Source organism: Drosophila albomicans, chromosome X (assembly GCF_009650485.2).
Source record: "Drosophila albomicans strain 15112-1751.03 chromosome X, ASM965048v2, whole genome shotgun sequence".
NCBI lineage: Eukaryota > Metazoa > Arthropoda > Insecta > Diptera > Drosophilidae > Drosophila > Drosophila albomicans.
Window position 1 is genome coordinate 27,906,619 of NC_047627.2, and position 21,122 is coordinate 27,927,740.

A 21,122-nucleotide genomic window follows, 5' to 3' on the forward strand; every position below is an offset into this window, starting at 1 on the left:
GTTAAACAATACGAACAACTACAACAACAACAACAACAACGACATCAACAAGAAAACAACAGAAAAACCAACGAGAAGTCTAAGGAAAGAGATAAAAGATAGCAACCGAAAAGGAAAGAGACAGCAATAGCAGCGAGTGCGGGCGAAAAAAAAGAAAAGAAAAAGTGACGGTCGACGGACATTTTGTGTGAGTGTCGCGTTTCATTTGCGTTGCGTTCCATTCCGTTCCATTCCGTTTCGTTTGCGTTCCGTTTGCGTTCCGTTTCGCTCTTCGGCTGCACTTCCAATGGCTGTCAGTTCCTTATGATGGAGACATTTCTTGTCCTGGGCCTGTGTTTTATCCTGTACGAAGCATTGGATTTCTTTCAAGGCTGCATACACAGCAACACGCCCTCACCGAGCGACCAAATCGAGGCCTATCGCCGCGAACTCGACGAACAGCGCCAGCAGCAGCAGCAGGAACAATTCCTGGCCGGTCTCACTCCACTGCTGGGCGCCCAATTTGCCGCCGCAGCCGCCGCTGCCGCTGGCTCCCAATCGACGCTCAGCAGCACCACGCCCACCGCCTCCACGGCGAGCGTCATCAGTGATTCGTACGAACAAGAGAACTCTCAATCCCAATCGCAATCGCAATCGCAATCCCAATCGCAGTCACAATCACAGCAACCGCATTCGTTGAGCACTCCGGGATTGTTTCGACCCGCTGCATTGGGTTATTACGATCCTGAGGATCCGTTGCATGCCACATCGTCGCTGCCACGCGACTATTACTATCTGCAGCAGCAGCAGCTGAAGAACAAGGCCAGCTCCAAGTCGCTGCTCTCGAAGTTCTCCTCCACCAACTCCGACAATCGCATCCATCCCGAGGCCGCCCACGGTGTCTTGGGTGTCCCTGCATCGGCGGTGATTACCACACAACCGCTGCCAGTCGCTGGGGAATCGGTGGCTAGCTTGGGCCTGTTCGATTGCCAGCCACAGTTGGTGCCACTGCTGCCCGGTTCGCCGCTGCTGCTCGAACTCAAGCGAGCCATCATCAGCACGAACAACTGCAACGGAATTCAACAGCAACAGAAGTCGACGCACTTCAACGAGGACGAAGAACCGCTCAGCGATAACGATAACGATAACGTTTGTCCGCAGTGCGAAGAGGAGGAGGACAACGACAACGACAACGACGACGAAGACGATCTATCCATCTGTGGCAGCAGCTCCAACGGGTCCAGTTCGAACAACTCGTGCAACTCGCCAGCTGGTGCCGCAAATAGCGAGCCGAATATTTGCGCTGCGGCTGCCGCAGTTGCACAGCAGCTGCCGCGCATTCATCACATTGCCATCGACGACATTGGCATCGGCGGCATCGGTGGACAGTCAGCGTCCAGTGGCGAGGCAAGTCACAGCCTGGCCACAGCGAGTTCCAGCTCCAGTTCGCACGCCGACTTTCGGGAGATCGAGTGCGAGCGACTGCGACGCAAGTGCGTGAGCGTAAAGCGCATCTATAGCATATCGGAAAAGTTCTAAATCAAAATCCAAATCCAAAACCAAATCAAAATCGCAAAACTCAACTCGTTCTCATTCTGTACAAAACCAAAAAAAAAAAGCAAAAACCAAAATCAAAAATCAAATAAAGCGCAAAACTCACCATTGCACCCCAGCAAATACCAAAAAAAAAAAAAAAAAACAAACAACAAAATCAACCACAAAATCGCAATCAAAATCAAAAATCGAATCAAAATCGAACAAAAACTTCATCAATCGAATCGGATCGTATCAAATCGAATCTCTGCCTATCAATCAAAATCCAAAATTTCAATTCAAAAACAATGCAAGCAAAATCACAAAATTTCCATATGCGAAATACCCCACACAAGGTTAGCACAACATCAAAAATGCTACAGCAAAAAGAAAAATTACAAAATTAATTCAAACTAAAAAAAAAGATCATATATAATCCCGTAAGCTGAAAGACTTAAGAGCTGTAATCCTCCTCTACTAACAAACACACAAAAAAAAAAAAAACAAAAACGAATTAATTCCAATTATAAATTACAATCAAATTGAATTTTGCCAATAGAATTTGCACTGCATTCTCAGCTCATTTAAATCATATTTTAATTTATTTCTTTTTTTTTTTGTATCACGTTCGTTCACGTTCACAATTGTTGCCACACGCTTCACTTCAAGTTCGCCTCTCACCAAACAATTAAATAGAATTTCACCTCAAATCACAAAAGCCAAAAAACTTCACTTCGCTCACGGTCTAGACGTCGCTTCCACTGTTCCACTGACTCTTTCTCTTATAGTATTTTTTATGTTTGCTTTTGTTTCTTTCCACTTTCACCATATTTCACCATATTCACCGTTTGTCGATTTGCCTAGCGTTTAATGCTTACAAAAAAAAAAAAACTTGTTCCAAATGATTTTCTTCCAGCCGTTTTGGTGCAACCGAAACCCAACACAACAGCTGCACACGCATTCGCATGGTATCTCCTGATTACTAGTAAGCTTACCAATTGTTTCTAATGGTGTGAGATAGTTTGATTAACGCACGTTGAGCGCCTTAGCTGTTGCCAACAATGCGATAGTCTGACATGGGCGAGTTCTCAATTCGTAGAGATGTTTCCACAACACCTCTAACCCACGTTGGGCGCCATAGTAAATTTTCTACTACAACTATGGCGCCCAACGTGAGTAACCCATAACTAAGTTCCCCTTTTGCGAATCGTATGAAACTGAAAAGTGATATTCAAAGCTGACTGAATCAAATAAAGACTGATTTGCTGACTGCTTCTACTGGTTTTACCTGATGTTTTAAGTGGTGTCAGATAGTTTGCTGTACACACATTGGGCGCCATAGCTGTTGCTAACGTTATGATAGTCTGACGTGATTGAGTTCTCAGTTCTTAGCTATATTTCTACGACATCTGTGACTCACGTTGGGCGCCATAGAGTATTTGGGTAATATGGCGCCCAACGAGGAATCACCAATAACTGATTTTTCCTTTTAAAACTGAATAGTGTAACTCGAGGCTGACTGAACCATATGAAGACTGATCTGGTGACTGCTTCGTTCGACATTTGCATTTAATGTCAGTCAATGAAATCAAAGTTGCAAAACTTGTGTAACTGAGAGATAATGATAACTGTACACATGTGGCATGCCACTTGCATTCATAACTTTTGTCTCCTCCCCAGTTCTAGCACTGCGAACAGAACATATTCAGCGCTCTTCAGCACACACAGTTCACTCGTCGTTGTTTTGAGTTTTGCTTTTTCGAGATTTCGCTCACAACAAAATGCTAACTAGCTTGACAACTACATTCCCCCTCCCTTCTACTATAAATGTGTGTGTGTGCGCTTCTTTCGGTGCCCTTGTTGCCGGTTCTTTGGCTAAGCCACAAGCTCTGGTAGCTGCTTGTGTTGTGTAGCCTGGCAACTTGAAGCTTGAATGTTGCGCTCTCGAGTGTTATGCAAAGTAAATTGTACATAATTGTCAGGCACTGGGGCACACACAGCACTCCCTCTCCCTCACTCTCTCTCTCTCTCTCTTGGTATGTTATGTATACACAATACACATAAGTATACTTATCTACATACATATGCAAATGTGCGGCGAGCTGTGGATAAGTCCGTGGATGGAGGAGGCGAGTCGAGACGCTGCGATGCGATGCGATGTGAATGCGGCACAATGACTAATTTTGCTGTCATTGTTGGCTCTGCTTCGCTGCGACGCTGCTGTCATAGAGCATTACTATCATATCTTACAAATTGTCGCTTGAAAGTGCCAACCCCCAAACCCAACACACGCTTCACTCCTCAGACTCAGCCTCATCCTTCGAATTTTTTGCGCCTGGCCACTTGGCTCATTTTGTGCGCAGCTTGTGCGAATCCTTTCAATTATTCGATACGATATGTGGGAGCATTTGCTTTGCCTTCGCTTTGCCATTCTGTGATTCTCATTCTCATTTTCGTTTTCATTTTCATTTTCATGCTTCGGCTCAACCCTCAACTTTTGCTTCGTTTTCATTTCTTGTGGCCAACACACACACACATACACGTATATCTATATACATATACTTGCTTATATGGCTAGCCCTAAGACCCGCATTATTTTTCATTTCCTTCCACTTGCACACACAGAGTGTGTGCGGGCTGCCATCGATTGTGCGGACGGACTTCGCGTGGTTCACAATTCGCTCGCGTGCCTCCTCCATCTTTTTCTCTCTCTTTCTCCTCCTGCCCCCTCTTGCATTCAATGTTCGTAATCTTTTGGTCTTTTCTTCATCATCGTTTAGCTTGATGTGGTTTTTCCGACTTAATCAGTTTTACTATTGTTTGTTTTTACCACACATATTCCAGCCAAGAGAAGTATATTCTTTGTGTGTAGTTTTGCTGCCCATCAGAGCAGCTCTCTCTCTCTCTCTCTCTCTCACTCTCTCTCTCTCACTCCCTCTCCCTTCCGCTCTTTATTTCTTTCTGTTGCTGTGGTTTAGCTGATGCCGTACTGATTGGGTTCAGTGGGCGGATTGGCATCATTCTGGCCACAGCAATATTCCTTTATACACACACACACACATATGTCACAATGGCGCGCTAAAAAGTATGCTATGCTTCTTTTCTCTGTGGCAATTATATTACATGCGTGTGTGTGTGTGTGTGTGTTAGGCAGCTATGTTGCCATGACAGTTTAGCACTGTCAATCTCCCCTCATAACAGCTGAAAAAAAAGACTCGGTCTCAGCCTCCAACGCAGCGTCATAAATGCTTCATCACTGCAGCAAAGCGAATCAACAAACAAATCAACAAACAAGAACAAGAACAAGAACAAGAAGAAGACAAAACAAAACGAGAAGCGAAACAAAGCAAAGGCAAGAGACAGAGCAGAGCAAGAACATCTTGCCACCGCTTTGACTTAGTTGCAATGCCTCAAATCAGTCAAGGGTAATATTCTTCTACATCATTAGGCCGCACAGCAAAACACAGCAAAACACAGCAAAAGCCACAACACAAATGGCTACGCATTGAAGGCACTGAGACCATAGCTGACCCCCAAGACTGGCTTTCTACTTCTTCTCCTCTTTTATATTCTTTACTCCTTTTTTGTTGTCTGCGCTTTGTCTTCGCCTCAACTGACGCTACAAATTGCGAACGTTTCCCAGATACAAAGCGGAAATTGTCATCAACCTGAGCTCGATTTGAAAAGCTTTACATGCCCCATCTAACATCTTACTTCAGTCTGTTGCGTGAATACTTGCTTGGAAAAAAATTGAAGATTTTAATGGCAAGGCAACATATTTTCCGAGTATTTCCTTTAACAAATCTTTTTTCTTTTAAACATTTGGCATTCCATTAGGCATAATTTAATTATTATATCGCTTTCAATGCTTTTGCTTTCTCTATCAATTGGTTTCAACAGATTTGTCACAGTTGTTAGGCTTCGCCAAAGTTGCCACAGTGATGGGTTAATCTAATCTCCAAAACACAAAAACAGAAAAAACAAAAAAAGATATATTAGCTGCAAGTTTTGGGCTGCCAGCTAAAAATCTGAAAGCTGAGCTTAAGCTTTGAGACAATCCGCAAATCCAATTCAATTAATCAGCGACTTTCGACTTTGCGGAAACTGACAGCTAACTGAAGGCCATACAAATTGCCAAGAAATTTCTCCCTCTCTCTCTCGTATTTGCTTTCTCTTTCCCCCTCTCTCTCTTCTATTCTTGCTCTCCATCATACCTGGCAACAAAGTTTTGGTTGCGACGTCTTCTTTGAGGCGAGTTTAGTTTTGGTTTTAATGATTGTTCCCAATGTTCTTTTTAATGAGCTGCACATGTGAGTGTGTGTGTGTGTGTGTGTGTGTATGTGTTTGTGTGTGCGTTGTGAAACTTGTTGAGTTAAAAAGTCTGCGGTTGACAGCCTCAATCCCCCCTGCACTCGCTTTCGCTGCTGGCAGAGAACAAAAAAAAAAGAAAAAGCAAATTGTCGCCGCAAAGTATGCTTCAAGTTTTAATGCCGCGCTTCGTTGTCTGTGTGTGTGCGTGCGTGTGTGCGTGTGTGTGTGTGCCATCAATTGTGAGTTGTGGTTGTATTGTTGCTGTTGCCACTCCACAGAAACCAAACACAGAAACAACAAACTGTATAAACAGAATCAACAAATATAACACAACTTCGCTCGCTTCCTCCCCTGCTGCTCCGCCTCCGCCTCCTTCCCCTTCTGCTCCTTCTCCGCCTTCTCCACCTCCTCACTTAAGGCTGAAAGTGATTGGAGAGCTTCTTGCTGGCACCGCTGGCCACACGCGCCGTCAGCGATTGTATCGCATTGTGGGGCAAACAACGCTTCTTGGCCAACTCGTCCAGCTTCACGCTGATCACCATATCGATCTCCTTCTGTCGCTGCTCCTCCAGAACACGTGCTCGCTCGCTGGCCACACGCTCCTGCTCAAGATCGCGACGTCGCGCCCTCTCGTGCTCCTCCATTTGCGCTGTGACACCGTGATGGAGACTCAGTTTCTTGCCCAGTCGCTGCTGCTGTTCGGCCTTTTGTTGTTGCTCGTAGCGAGCACGCTCCTCCTTCACCTCGTCCATTTCCCGTTGTCGTTGTGTGTAGTAGCATGCCTTCAGCTTGTTGATCTGCTCCATGGCCAGACGATTGCCCAGACGCAGCTCGGAGACGAGACGTCGCCGATGCTCCACAGCCTGACGTTCCTCCATGCGATACTTGCGCTCGAGGCGTTCGTGCTCGGCAAGCAGACGCATCTCCTCGCGATTGTCCTTGGCATCGAGGATCTTCTGTTGGATCACATAGAGTGCATCACGTTTGCGTGCCTTGTCCGCCTCGATGGCCGCCTTCTGCTGTCGCTGTTCCAAGCGTTGTTGCTCCTTCTTCAGCACAAAGTCGTTGGCGCGCAGTTCGTCGCGTCGCTCCTGTTCGCACAACATGCGACTGAAGTCCTGATGCAGTTGTATGTAATGGAAGAGCTCCTTGCGATAGTCCCGCTTCCGTTGGCCGCTCGCCTGCGCTTGTTCCGTCTGGAAGCGCTTGAACTCCTCGAAGGCGTCGCGCATCTGTCGTGACTCCTCGCGGCGACGCTCCTCGGCCAGGTGGCGCAGCTGCCGGCGATCGTTGATCTGCTGGCGCACAGCAGCGCCGAACTCGAGGCGCTTATTGTGCGCCAGCAGCTCCTGATGCGGCAGCGTGCCCCACTTGGACTCATTGAATGCGTTGTCCTTCTTCGCCTGCTCCTCGTCGTGCTGCTCCTGCAGTCGCTCGATCATCGCCCGCTCCTCGATTTGCGCTGTCCACATGGCGCTGCATTTGGCGGCGCCAATCGCTCTATCTGCGGTCTGCACACGCTGGTCGGTCGCATAACGGGCCTGCAATCGAAATGTTATCGATTAATGATAACTCTTTGTCTGTCCTACTATTGAAGAGACGTTGTGAATATGTTTAATTAGCTGTATTACTGATTCTATTGAACTGTCAGTTTCTTCTCATTAACTTGAACTTTAACTGTTATCGATAAGCGATAATTTGAGCTATCGATACATTGAATTAAAGTGGTGTGTTTCGCATAATATCACTTTTTCAAGTATAAACTTTAACTAGTTCAAAGTTAGACATGAAATCTAATGGAAGTATGAAGCAAATGTTATCGATTAATAATCGATATTATCAAAACACAATCTATTGTTGAAGCGAGCTGCGTGTGTATTACATATGGTAAAGCTGTAGTAATTCAATTAATTTGCCAGTTACTATGACCTATCCATATAAGAGCACATGTTATCGATAAGCGATCATTTGCGTTATTGGCGATGTATGACCAACTTGATTTACATATAAATTAATGCATTTAATCTCCCATTATTGTCTGTAATCTACTGCTACCCATCGCATATTGAGTCTCATAGAAGCAAAAACGCATGTTATCGATAAACGATAACAATACACGATGCAGATATTTTACATTGCCATTTAGTTTGTTGTTAATATTGACAATATTAATAATTTTTTAGCAACCGTTTTTTAAGTATAGCAAAGTTATCGAATAAGTTTGTTATCGGCAAAGCGCTACCAATCGATTAACTGGCTACCGATTGTTGTGGGTAGTCTCAGCTAATATATGATCAGAATTGATATGAAAATGTTTACTAAATGTATTGAGCTCGCTTGTTATCGATAACTATCGATATATGAGGCTCACCTGCAGCGACTTGTGCAGCACCATGAGACGCCTAGCCTCTGTCGCCTTCACCTCATCATCGTCATCGGCCTCCGCATCGATCTGTCGCTGCGCCTCGAGCTCTCGCTCCCGCCTCGCCTCATCGATCTCATGGTAATAGGTGCGCACTCGCTCCTCCTCCTCCTTGTTGAGCCGCTCCTCCTCCTGATGGCGCTCATGATCCGCCAGCAACTCATCGGCTGTCGGTGGACGCGCTGCCCTCATGCGATCGACCTCCTCCTTGGCCAGTTCAGCGAATCCCTTCGATTCCCAGGGCTGACCAAGCACATGGAAGTAGGTCGCCTCCCCACCGCATCCCTTGCGCTTTGTGGGCTTCGCCGGCGGGCGTATGACACTGCGTGGGGCAGGTGGCGCCACTGTGCCGGGTGGCAGAGCACGCGGCTTGTGCAGAGACTTTGAACCGGTGCCGGAGGACAATTCAAAGCCGACAGCGCGTTGTTGTTGCAACAGCGATTCCTGTTGCTGCTTCTCGCAGATGCGCAAACGCAGCTGCTTGGCTGCTCGCTGTTCCGTCGACGACGGCAGCAGCTGCTGCTTCAGCGGACGCTTCGAACGTTCCAGTTCGAGTCCGACTTTGCGACCGAGGCGATCGTAGCAATCGGGATGCAAGCAGCGCTTGGCTCGAGTCACGCAAGGCATTGAAGTGGGCATTGTTGTGCTCCCCTCTCTTTCTCTCTCTTTTCCTCTCTTCGGTTTGTGTCTTGAAACTTTTTAGTTAGTTGTGTTTGATGTGAATAACTTGGTGTGATTGAGTTGAGTATGACTCGAAATGAAAATCAACTTTCAGAGCAGCCTACTTGAAGGCAATTCAATGCGAAATAATTTCTACTTCAATGCAAATTTATGTAATTCAATGAGCCAAAAAATATAAATATAATCATATCAAGTAAGAAAGATACAAGCGAGTGTGGTCGACTTTGAGTTACCTGTTGCATATTTTGAGTAAAAGCAAAACAGTGAGGTATTATTCTAAAAGTATACCAAATTCATATATCAAAAGTATACTAAAATATACTATATTTGGGTATATTTGGTATATCAATATATTCTTATATTCAAAATATTCCATAGGATGTAAAGTTGTTAAATTTTGAAAAAGTATCGTATTGATGATGCTGTTGAAAAAATATCGATATATCGATATTTTGATATATTTCTGACATCATAAATAGGATGCAAAATATACTGAATGCTATATTTGGTATAATAATATAGTAATACTATCGATATTTTGATATATTTCTGACATCCTAAATAGGATGCAAAATATACTGAATGCTATATTTGGTATACTAATACACTTAAAATATACCAAATTGATATATCGAAAGAATACCGAAATAAACCAAAGGCTATATTTGGTATAATAATATACTAATACTTTCGATATTTTGATATATTTCTGACATCCTAAATAGGATGCAAAATATACTGAATGCTATATTTGGTATAATAATATAGTAATACTATCGATATTTTGATATATTTCTGACATCCTAAATAGGATGCAAAATATACTGAATGCTATATTTGGTATACTAATACAATTAAAATATACCAAATTGATATATCGAAAGAATACCGAAATAAACCAAAAGGCTATATTTGGTATAATAATATACTAATACACTCAAAATATACCAAATTGATATATCGAAAGAATACCGAAATAAACCAAAGGCTATATTTGGTATAATAATATTCTAATACACTCAAAATATACCGAATTTATATATCAAAAGAATAAAAGAAGAAGAATAATATACTAATACACTCAAAATATGCCGAATTTATATATCAAAAGAATACGAAAATATACCGCAGTCAATATTTGGTGTATCAATATACTCTTGCATTCAAAATATACCAAAGCAGCTACGATCCGACTTAACAAGGTCGAAGATAACTCATTCTGCCTGTTCCACAAATTTCCCGTAGGCACAAAGTTATAATACCCTTCCATAATGTGGGTAGCGGGTATAAAAATAACTGAAATTAAATCGTATGATAATGCAGAGCATTTGGGTAATAAATTCAACAAGAAAATATGGCGAAAATCTTTGAATTATTCACTTTGCATTTGCCGTAAGCCGTAAGCGGCGCGGTACAGTCTATGCAAAAAGTTCAGCGACATTGGCTCGAAGGCAAAATGAAAAATGCAGCAAGTTGGATAAATAATTTGTTGAGCTGTAAACAATGCGAGCTTTGATCAATGTTTTATTGTGCTTCTGGGCTTAAAGCTTGGCAATTTTTGCGTTGGCCAGTTTCGTTTTTCTTGTTGTTGTAAAGTTGGCATAAAATTTGTGAAATTTATGAGTTGTGTGCTGAGCACAGTTGAGCCCATTCATCACATTTCACTTTGACACAGTGTCGATGCTCAGTTTATGAATATTGCAAACACTTTATGAGCTGCTTGATTGAATCAAAATACTACTTGTATAACGAGCGACTCACTCTCTGTGTCATTTTGCAAGTCAAATAGACTGACGTCATGCGGTTGTCTTCTTAAATCTATATAGAAAAGAGATAGCTAGAAAGAGAGAGAGTGAGAGAGGGAAACAGACTTGCTTATCTGCAGGGCAGACGCTTCTCTTGTTCGTGTCGTGTCTTGTTTGTGGCGCCTCAAGTGCCCCAAAGTCGCATTGTTTGTGTTGTTTATTTGTTGCTGTTGTTGTTTCTGTTGTTGTTGTTGTTGCCTTGCCTTGTCTTGTCAGTCACACATGCCAATGGCCAGAAGCAGCGGCTACAGACAACAAATATAATTTACTTGCCTCTACGTGTTCACTCTAGTTCTCTGTCTATGCGTTGTCTCCCTCCCACACACACACACTCTCTCTCTCTCGCTCTGCTGACTGGCAATGAACTGAGAGCCAAGTCGCCAGTCGTCGCCAGCAGCCACAAATATGAGTTACGCATTTGGATTCTTATATTACGCATACGCCACATACGCCTCGACTGCTTTTGTCCCTTTTGCGTTAGCTATGTGTTTCTTTTTTTGCCCAGCAAAAACTTTTGCACATTTCAATGGCAATAAAAGTGATTTAATAATGCTGCGTTAAAGCCCCGAGACGACAGCAACAGCAATAATACGGAGAAACAAAAGCAAAAAAGCAAGCGAAATCAATTTGATTTGTCGCCGCTCGCTCTCACACACACACAAACACAGAAACCTCTTGTGTGTGGGGGAGGAGGGGGTGGGAATAATAGGCGTAGTAGTGGGAGGCGGTGCGACGGTTAGCCACGCCCCGTGCGTGTGATTAAGTGCGCATTTAATGTGCATGCCCCGGCCCATAAAACAAATTGCATGCAATCGGCCTCCGTCCGACTTTCTATGCGAACAGACTTTCTCGCTCTCTCTCTCTCATTCTCTTTTCCCTCTTCTGTCGTCTGTCGTCTGCCATTTGAAATTCAACTCATTGTTGTTGTGGCTGTTTGTTGTTGTACTACTACGCTTTGAAATGTAAATACGGCTCATTATTTCAATGCCCGGCCATTCATTTGCAATGATTCCAGAGTTTGAATCTCCTCCTTCATGCCTGCTAGGCAAAGGCAACGACAGAGAAAGAAAAAGTATGAAATAGAACATTTCAGACACTGTTCGATAAGTTTCTTCACAATGGTGCGAGTGAGCGATAAAAACACACACAAATCGTAAATGAATACAAGAAATAAAGCTCAAATGTCAGAGCATAAAATAGGCATAAGAAGAATAGCGAGACATTAGACAAAAGATATAACTGAGATATGAATACGCACACACATACACACACACAATAAGAGGCAGCGAAACATGAAAATAAGATACAAACTGCAGACGAGTATAAAAAGCTAAATTTAATAGATTAATGCAGACAAAGTTTCAACGAAAGACTAACAATGAACATACAACTTTCTAATAAAGAAAGCTGCTTTATGTTTTAATACTTTTATAGAAATATTTTATAGTCTCCAAATTAAAGTTTTAATAACTAAACATTTAGCACCAATTTAAAGTGACGTTGAAAATGAACTCACTTAGCAGGAAGCAAACAAAGCACAGCGCATATTAAGTATACGCAGTGTGCATTTTTATAGTCTCCAAATTGTAGCTTAAATTAGTGCAAAAAGAGTTTTAAAACCTAAACATTTATCAACAATTTAGTCGTAGCAACAAATTCTTAAAAGACTTTGAATATTAAGTATACGCAGAGTTTGTTTTTATAGTGTTTAAAACAAAGTTGAAATAAGTATAAAAAAAATTTAATAACTAAGCATTTAACAACAATTTAAAGAGACGATATTCAACTCAATATAAAATGTATTTTTTTTAAACAACAAATTCTTAAAGTATAGCACATATTAAGTATACGCAGTGTTTGTTTAATATAGTTTAGTATTAAAAAAAAAGAGTTTTAACAACTAAACATTTAACCACACTTTAAGAGAGACGTTCAAAATGTATTTTTTGTTGAAGCTTGCTTAGCCAGGAGCACATTAAGTATACGCAGTGTTTGACCGCACTTAGCACATAGTTCGCTAGGACATTCAAGGCTTAGTTGAGCGCTTGCCGCAACGCATTTGCTCCACTGTGCAAGGTCAAGCTTTAATTAACTGTAATGCAGGAATCCGGACGCTGAAGAAGAGGAAGACGAAGACGAAGAAGAAGAAGAACAGAAGGCAAGCGCCAAAGGGGCTTAATGCATGTGTAATGCTCTAAGGCGACTACAAAGCATTCGCTCTGCTTCTTCCCCTCATCTCTATGTGTGTGTGTTTGTGTATCTCTGTATCTCTGCGTTGTTTCTTGTTTTGCTGCCCAAGGGTTTATTATTTTCACTTAATTTGTGCTTCATTTAATTTTTTTTCTCTTCCCCTTCTCAATTTTTTTTGTTGCCAATGTTTTCGTTTGCTGCCTCTCTTGTTGTTGTTGTTGTTGTTGTCTATGAATTTTACGTGTCTCGACTGTCCCAGAAAGTCAAATGCCGCAGCAGCAGCAGCAGCGAGGAGAAAAAAAAACGAAGAAAACCTTTCTTCTTTCGGTCGCATTTTTTGTTGTTTATTTTATATACAAATTCGTTTCGTTTCGTTTCTCGTTGGCCCCCAAAAAGTATGCTATGAAAATATTGTGTGTGTGTGTGTGTGTAGATGTTGCTGTTGTGGTTGTTGCTGTTGTTTATGTTCAAATTAACTTGGCACGACCAACAGACAACAACAGACAGGCAGCAGCAGACAGTGCAGGTAGCAAAAAGGTACCAAGTACAGTGGCCTAGGCCGGATGTTGAATGGGGGAAGGGAAAGGGGGAGAGCAGCAGCAGGAAGCGGGAGCGGGGGCGGGTTAAAGGTCGTGCCGTTGTCGTTTCCTGGCCACAAGGCAGAATGGCAGAAAAGGCAACGACAAAGCGACAAAGAAATGTTTCGCATGCTGCACAATGGCAAATAATTCATAACTTGGCTCAAAACTTTGATTTAGCTGCAGTTAATACACTCGAGTTACCCTCCCCCCCCCTCTCTCTCTCTCTCTCTGCTCACTCTCTCGCTATCTATCTGTGGATGTGTGTGCTGGCAACTGTTGGCCATACGTTTGGCCTGCATAAATTTTACTGCCAGTTTCTGTCTCTGTCTCTGTGTTGTCCTCGTTGACAGTCAGAGCAGCAGCTACACACACACACACACACACACACACACTCAGCAGATAAATTACGCTTGAAGCGCCTGGCGAATGGAAGCGGAAGAGCCAGCAGCTCGAACAGAAGGATGAAAGAGGACACAAGGACGCAGTCACAGTCACAGTTACATTTACACAAACAGACAGACAGAGAGACGAAGTGACTGTGACAGGATCTAAGGTCTATAGACTGCCGACTGCTGACTGCGAAGCGAGTGTATGCTTATTTTTCTTCAACTGTTAGCTGCTGCAATACACAGGACTCGCATAAATAACATACTGCTTTCTGCACAGTTCACAAACGACATTGACAACGACTCTTCCCACTGTGTTTGTCTCATTGAATTGCAAGCAGCAAGCAGCCGACAACAGACAGCAGGCAGGCAGACCAGAACCAGAGCTTAATGAACCCATTAAAAACAAAAAAAAAAAAAAATGACAAACCGGTTCGCAGTGCGGTTTGAAGTTTTCGTAAATGTTTGCCAAAGCAAAGCTAAAGCTGCAAAACTGAGTTGAGAGCTCAATATTGAGTTAAAGGAACATCAAGCTTGACGAACCGGTTTGGAATTTAATATACTCTTTTAAACCGGTTCGGAACACAAAGAAGAACGAACCGATTCGAAAGAAAAGAATATTAATCTCTTTTAAAATTTCGAAGCAATTAAATTTCTATTAAACTCGAGTCTTACTTTTAAACTACTCTGCTTCACTTTGGGGAATTGAGTTTTTATGACACATAAGAATTTGACATTTCGGAATTTTATATTCTCATATTAATTTTGAACCGTTTCGGCAAACCTTCATCTTTAATTAAATACCTTTGTAAACTGGTTCAAAATTGATCTCTAAGAATTTGACGTTCGGAATTTTATATTCTCATACTAATTTTTGAATCGGTTCATCTTTAACTCATTAGAAAATGATACACATTTATTTTAGAATTCTATGAATATAGAGTATTGCCCTTTAACTGATCTGCTCCTCTTTCGACAACTGAGTTTTTTTGACATTTACCTTTATTAACCGGTTCAAAGTTTGATCTCAAGGAAATAAAGCTTGAGTTTCCATCGCATCAAAATGCTTAACAATATTACTTTACGATTTTCTTGTTGCACTTTTGGATGGTGTTTAACTTTGTCGCCTGGTCAACTGCCAAAAAAAAGATGTTAGTCTTCTTCTTGCCGTATCTCTCACTCTCCATCTCTTTCACTCCTGCTGTTGTGGCAATGTATTTCGTCTTCTTTTCTGAGTCCGAGTTTTTCTGCTATACATTTTTAACAAACATTTAACTTGCATTTTATTAGTCCCCAGCCAGAGGTCGTAAGCAGAAGAGTTACAAGAGAGAGAGAGAGAGAGAGAGAGAGAGAGAGAGAGAGAGAGAGAGAGTGAACTGTTGTTGCTGCTGTCTCTGTCTGGCAGTCATCATAATGACAGTTTGCTGCTGCTCTTTGCTTTTCTTCACTTCCATTTCTTTTCTTTCTCTTCCATTTTTTTTTTTGGGTCGTCTTAGTTGTGCTCCAGTTTATTGATAGTTGTTGCTTGCCTCTCGGTTCTTCTTCTTGTTGTTTGCAGTTTCAGTCTGGAACTGGAACTGGAACTAGTTCAGTTACTTCTCGACACTCGGCTCGCACAGTCAGAGGCAATAATCCAGGCAATCAGTCGTCAGTCAGTCTTCGATTTGTTTACCCCAGTTTATCTGTATTTTGTTCATTTCGTTTCGTTTCGTTTCGTTGTTTTTTTTTTATTTGTACTGTGTTGTTGGGTTCGTGCTGTGGCAAATTCTTTTTGAGTTTGTTTTGCTTGTAACACATTTTCGTCAATCAATCCCCCCACCCAACAAAAAAAACCCCCCCGTCTTTCTCTCACACATTTTGCAGTTAAGGAAATGTGTGAGCAGCAATCAAGAAGCAAAAGACAAACAACAATAAAAAACAAAACTAACAACAACAATAAAATTGAATAAAAACGAACAAAGAAAAGTGCAACGACAACAAAAATGCGAAAATAGCAAAAAAGGAATATAACTGTAATAAAAAAAGAAACAAAAGGAAAAATCAAAAATCAAAAATATCAAAAGCAGCGATAACAAGTGTCGTCAGTTAATCGTCAGTGGTTGCATCGGTTGCATCGATAGCCGATAACCGATAGGCACACACACACCTACACACCTAGACACAAACACAAACAAATCAAAATGGACTCGCTGGAGCGTCTAATGCGAGCCGCCCCCTTGCCCCGCATGCTGACAAGCGGCGTTGTGGCCACAGCCGCCGCTGCCAGCGCCGCTGCCGGCGTCAAGGGCGTCGTTGGCGTTGGCATCGCCGGCAGCATGGCGGCAGGTCAGCAACAGCACCAACAGCAGCAGCGTGCCCTCGTCCACGCCTCGCTGGCGGCGGCGACAGTGGGACGCAAGGGACGACATTTGACCGGCACATTTTGCCTCACCGGCGACACCATGGAGGGCATCATACAGTGTTTGGTATTTCTCAAAGCATTCTCGGTAAGTGGGACACACACACACCACTACACTGACAGACATATGTATATGTATGTGTGTGTTAGGCAAAGTCGACTCTGATATCTGCCAACTCTCTCTGTGTTTCTCTTTCGTTTCCATCTCGCTTCAGCTTCATCTCATGTTGCACAAAATTCAATTTAGTTTTCGGTTTGCGCTTCAGTAAGTTTTTTTTTCCCCCTCCCCTGTTTCCCTATCTCCACACTCTCTCTCCCATCTCTTTCTCGCTTTCAGTTACTTCGCTCTGGCTCTCTCTCTTTCTGTTTTTGCTGTTTGCCTCTTCGCTGGTTGCTGCCCCATTGGAAGTTGCCATGTAACGGCCATCAAAATGTGCAATAGGCTGTAAATAGGCAAATACATTTGCCAGACACACACACACACACACACACACATGGACACTACACACACACACACACACAGACAGTGGAGAGTGTCCCTCTTCTTCTTCTTCTTGTTGTGTGTAGCTGATTTTGGGATTTTGGCTTGTGAACTCACTTTGATATGAATTTTATAACTACATTTACAGTGAGCCCGAACCCTTAGGCTCTCCTCCCCCTTCCCGTCCCCCTACTACTCCACCCCTCTGTGCTGCCTGTACTAACCATGTGCCATAAGCCGATATTCATATAATAAAATTTAACTTGTCTGCATATTTTTTAACACATTTTCTTCATTTTCTCTCTCTCTTTCTCTTTGCAGGTGAGTCTTTTCTATATTTTTTTTGCTGCTGCTGTTTTTCCTTTTTTTTCCACGTCCGGAAAACGAAAGGAAACGTAACGAAATGAAACCAACCCCTGTCACATGCCTTAGTTGCTGGCACTTTGTGAGTACAAGATTCAAGTTAATTAAAAGCAAATGCTTAACGTGGCCAAAGTACACACACTCTCTGACACACACTCACACACACTTTAATTGCAGGTTGTTAAGCACACATTCAGTTTGCATTAAAGATTTTTGGGGCTCTTCTCTCTCTCATCACAAATTATCGCTCAATGCAATACATTATTTTAGCTAACAAGAGCTCAGTCTAGATTTCTCTTTGTTTAGATTATTAAAGTGGCGTCGGGCATTATGTGATTGTAGGTTCCAAGTCCTTAAAACCGATTAAATGTTTCAAAATTGTGTTCAGCAAATATTCGACAAAAAGTCGTTGGAATAATTAAGAATTGTTTTTATTAAACATCTGTTGTCTCTCTCTCGTTAAAGATTATAAAAGCTAAGGTTAAGACAAATTTTTTTAAAAACATGTTTTAAGTCATTCGCTCATATGGAGCATATTATAAAACATCAAATGGCAACAAGAAAGCTGCAGTCGACTGTGAGATCGCTAAAACGATAATTTTCTTAAAATATACCAAATTATTATGCAACAGTAATACTAATAATATAACAAAGGCTATAGTCCATACCAATATACCAAATATGGTATATTTTGAATGTGAGACCATATCAATATACCAAATATGGTATATTTTGAATGTAGTACTATACATTTCAAATATACCATATTTAGTATATTGATATAGTACTTCGTTCAAAATATACCATATTTGGTATATTTATATGGTCCCACATTCAAAATATACTATAATACTACATTCAAAATATAATATATTTAGTATATTGATATAGTATCACATTTAAAATATACCATATTTACTAAATTGATATAGTAATACATTAAAAATATACCGTATATGGTATATTGATACAGTACGACATATAAAATATACCATATTTGATAAATGTTATTGATATAGTAATACATTTAAAATATAACATATTTAGAAGTATAGGTATATACTAAAATCAAAGTATATCATATTTGGTATATTGATATAGTAATGCATTTAAAATATACCATATTTGGTATATTTATATGGTCCCACATTCAAAATATACCATAGTACCACATACAAAATATAATATATTTCGTATAATAATATAGTATCACATTTAAAATATACCATATTTACTAAATTGATATAGTAATACATTAAAAATATACCGTATATGGTATATTGATACAGTACGACATATGAAATATACCATATTTGATATATTGATATAGTAATACATTTAAAATATAACATATTTAGAATATAGGTATATACTAAAATCAAAATATACCACATTTAGTATATTGATATAGTACTTCATTCAAAATATACCATATTTGGTATATTGATATGGTCTCACATTCAAAATATACTATAATACTACATTCAAAATATACCGTATATGGTATATTGATACAGTTCAGGATATGAAATATACCATATTAGATATATACACATATAGAGTAATACATTTAAAATATAACATATTTAGAATATAGGTATATTCTGAATTCAAAATATACCATATTTAGTATATTGATATAGTACTTCATTCAATATATACGGTATTTGGTATATTGATATGGTCCCACATTCAAAATATACTATAATACTACATTGAAAATATAATATATTTAATATAATGATATAGTATCATATTTGTATTATATTATATTTAGTATATTGATATTGTACTTCATTCAAAATATACCGTATACTGTATATTGATACATACATACATACTACATATAAAATATACCATATTTGATATATTGCTATAGTAATACATTTAAAATATAACATATTTAGAAGTATAGGTATATACTAAAATCAAAATATACCATATTTGGTATATTGATATGGTCTCACATTCAAAATATACCATAGTACCACATACAAAATATAATATATTTAGTATAATGATATAGTATCACATTTAAAATATACCATATTTACTATATTGATTTAGTAATACATTAAAAATATACCGTATATGGTATATTGATACAGTACGACATATAAAATATACCATATTTGATATATTGATATAGTAATACATTTAAAATATAACATATTTAGAATATAGGTATATACTAAAATCAAAATATACCACATTTAGTATATTGATATAGTACTACATTCAAAATATACCATATCCATTATATTGCATTGCAAATTCAACAACAAGTTGAAAAGAATCGCTTTCTAATGTCGTCCTCTGATATTTATATCAAAATTCCCATGAATACTCTGAAAGTTGCTTTATTTGCTGTGTGGTCTGTTAGCAAGTCAATAGTCGAGATGCCTCGATATATCATATTTTGCTCACTTTTATGCATATTTGCTGCATATTTTCGCATCGCTTTGATTGCATTTCCGATGCTTTTAATGCAATTTGATCCACAGCATTGCTGCTCTTTCATTTTGGTTTCATTTTGTTTTGTAAATAAATGAATATCGAGTTTGTGTTGCTAGAGTTCGATGCCTGCTACTGTCGAGCTGTGTAATCGTTGTGTTTATAACTCAATTTCCTTGATAGTGCGTTTGACTTTTGCTGGCTTTGCGAATTTGATTGATTTACTCCGGGTCTCCTCGGTTTTTTCTTTTATCACTTCTCTTCTCTTCAGTTGGCAGTCCACTCCACTGACTCCTTAATTAAGTTGCATTCGCATTTCGATTTATCGACTGTTTTAATATTTATTTGCATACGCTTTGCTGTCGCATTGCAACTTTGTTTTCTTTACTTCTCATTGCCTTTTTTTTTTGGCTCATTTTAATTGCAATTCTCTTCTCGTGCACGTTTTCATGTTTTTCCTGTCTCTCTTTTCTTTCTTTTTATTATCGTTACTCGCTGCTTCAGCTGCGGGGAGGTGCTTAAAAAGTTCAATAAAACCGGTTGAGAGCTGGTGGTTTTCTTTTGCCATTTAAGCGGATATTCAAGTGGATTGATTGTCTTTCCTTCAGCTTATCCTGCGTTCCGTCTGTCCGTCACTTTTAATGCGCTGATCTCGGAGAGTAAAAGAGTTAAAGCCACGATATTTGGCATGAATGAAATTTGTTCAACGACGATTATTTTTATTCAATTTTCTGGATCATAAAGTATCTGTTAGTCATGCATGCTCGGCAGATTTCTATGCATCAATTTTTGTGCTGAGCTGAGCACACTTAACACCCAATCGTTTTTTACTTGACACTGCGCTTCCCAAGCGACTGCTGTCTGCTTTTAACATTTTCATTTTATGCATTTTACACAGCACACACACAGAGATACAGAGTAGAGTTGTGTATTAAGCGCTGGAAGCAATTGCAATGCCATTAAAACTGACACATTGCAATTTCAGTTCACATGGGGCTATCAAATAATTCCGCCAAGGCACACCCACACACCCGCACACACACACACATATTAATAAAAGCAAACGAGAGGACTTTTTACGCATCGTTAATTTCTCCCCGTAGACACAACTCAACGCCTGGCGACAATTCTCCCGCATATCTAGATGGTTTGCTCTCTCTCTTTATCTTTCTCTAAGTACTGCTCTCTCTGTCGCACACATGCAGTTTGTCACTCGTTCACTCAATCAGCCATTGGCGCTGTCTGGCGTTATAATGATGTCTGCCTCGTAGGCCTTTTACATTGACATCAACACCACCCAAAAAAAAAAAAAAAGAAAAAAAAAATGAAACACAGTAACAGCAACCACCGCAGTCGTGATTTACTTACTACTTCGTGTTTGTTGCCATCTCCCTCACTCTCTCTCTCTCTCTTTCGTTTGTCGCATGTAAATTTAAATGTTGCACAAATATGAAAAGCAATTTACATAATATTCCGCCAAGTGTAAAATGATTGTCAATGCTTTGCCTCTTCTTCCTGTCAGCCTGTCAGTCGCCAAG

General features: G+C 40.4%; 2 protein-coding genes across 15 annotated transcripts in view; one reads left to right on the forward strand and one right to left on the reverse strand.

The window, feature by feature from the left end:
• LOC117578124 (neurobeachin) overlaps positions 1-21,122 on the forward strand; it is a 294,046-nt gene that overhangs the window by 168,175 nt on the left and 104,749 nt on the right. For 3 of the 14 annotated variants that reach the window (XM_052007163.1, XM_052007171.1, XM_052007174.1), the window contains exons 1-2: positions 1,554-1,868; positions 15,752-16,374. The exons of 1 other annotated variant lie outside the window; for it this stretch is intronic. In XM_052007163.1, coding sequence (XP_051863123.1) covers positions 16,069-16,374 — 306 coding nt within the window. In that variant the 5' untranslated portion in view covers positions 1,554-1,868; positions 15,752-16,068. Of the gene's footprint in view, positions 1-1,552; positions 1,869-15,751; positions 16,375-21,122 lie in introns of those variants that run through there. 10 more of the 14 variants (XM_052007155.1, XM_052007158.1, XM_052007207.1 and 7 more) reach the window with 8 other exon arrangements.
• Positions 5,970-8,980, reverse strand: LOC117564476 (trichohyalin). The gene is made up of 2 exons (XM_034243279.2): positions 8,195-8,980; positions 5,970-7,364 (listed from the first exon to the last, which is right to left on the reverse strand). Exons 1-2 carry the CDS (start codon positions 8,882-8,884, stop codon positions 6,237-6,239), a joined length of 1,818 nt encoding a protein of 605 aa, XP_034099170.1. The 5' UTR covers positions 8,885-8,980; the 3' UTR covers positions 5,970-6,236.

What these genes read in the sequence shown, in the direction of transcription:
- LOC117564476 (XM_034243279.2), bottom strand. Translation starts at nt 8,884, where the DNA reads ATGCCCACTTCAATGCCTTGCGTGACTCGAGCCAAGCGCTGCTTGCAT. An exon ending in TGCTGCACAAGTCGCTGCAG is followed by an intron (nt 7,365 to 8,194) that starts GTGAGCCTCATA and finishes TTTCGATTGCAG; the next exon opens with GCCCGTTATGCGACCGACCA.